The 349-nt window shown below is 76.2% G+C and overlaps 1 protein-coding gene across 1 annotated transcript in view; it reads left to right on the plus strand.

The window, feature by feature from the left end:
• The first annotated feature begins 14 nt into the window (after nucleotides 1-14).
• The window catches only part of CCDC96 (coiled-coil domain containing 96), a 1913-nt gene continuing 1578 nt past the window's right edge, over nucleotides 15-349 (plus strand). Inside the window, exon 1 of the mRNA XM_019525812.1 lies at nucleotides 15-341. Coding sequence (XP_019381357.1) covers nucleotides 15-341 — 327 coding nt within the window. The remainder of the gene's footprint in view (nucleotides 342-349) is intronic.

The raw sequence follows: 349 nt of genomic DNA on the forward strand, positions 1-349 counted from the left end.
CCCCCGCCGTTACCATGGAGACGGGGGAAGCCGCCGCCGAGTCTCAGGGCGCCATGGGGGAGCCGGTGGAACCGGAGGAGGAGGAGGAGGAAGGGGAGGCCGAGGCCGTGGGCCCCGAGACGGAGTCGGCGGCAGAGGCGCGGCGGCGGACGGAGCTGATGGAGGAGTACCGGGCGCTGCTGGTCGAGCAAGAGCGGCTGCGCCAGGCCACGGCGCGCCAGCAGTTCCGGCTGCGGGAGCTGCTGCTGCAGCGCGGGAAGCGGTCGGACGAGCCGCCGCGGACCGAGCCCGACGCCGAGGAGCGCTACGCGCGCTGCCTGGCCGCCCTGCACGACCTGCGGGCCCTCCG

The sequence above is a fragment of the Gavialis gangeticus genome, unplaced genomic scaffold (assembly GCF_001723915.1).
Source record: "Gavialis gangeticus isolate Ggan-Ray unplaced genomic scaffold, GavGan_comp1, whole genome shotgun sequence".
NCBI lineage: Eukaryota > Metazoa > Chordata > Crocodylia > Gavialidae > Gavialis > Gavialis gangeticus.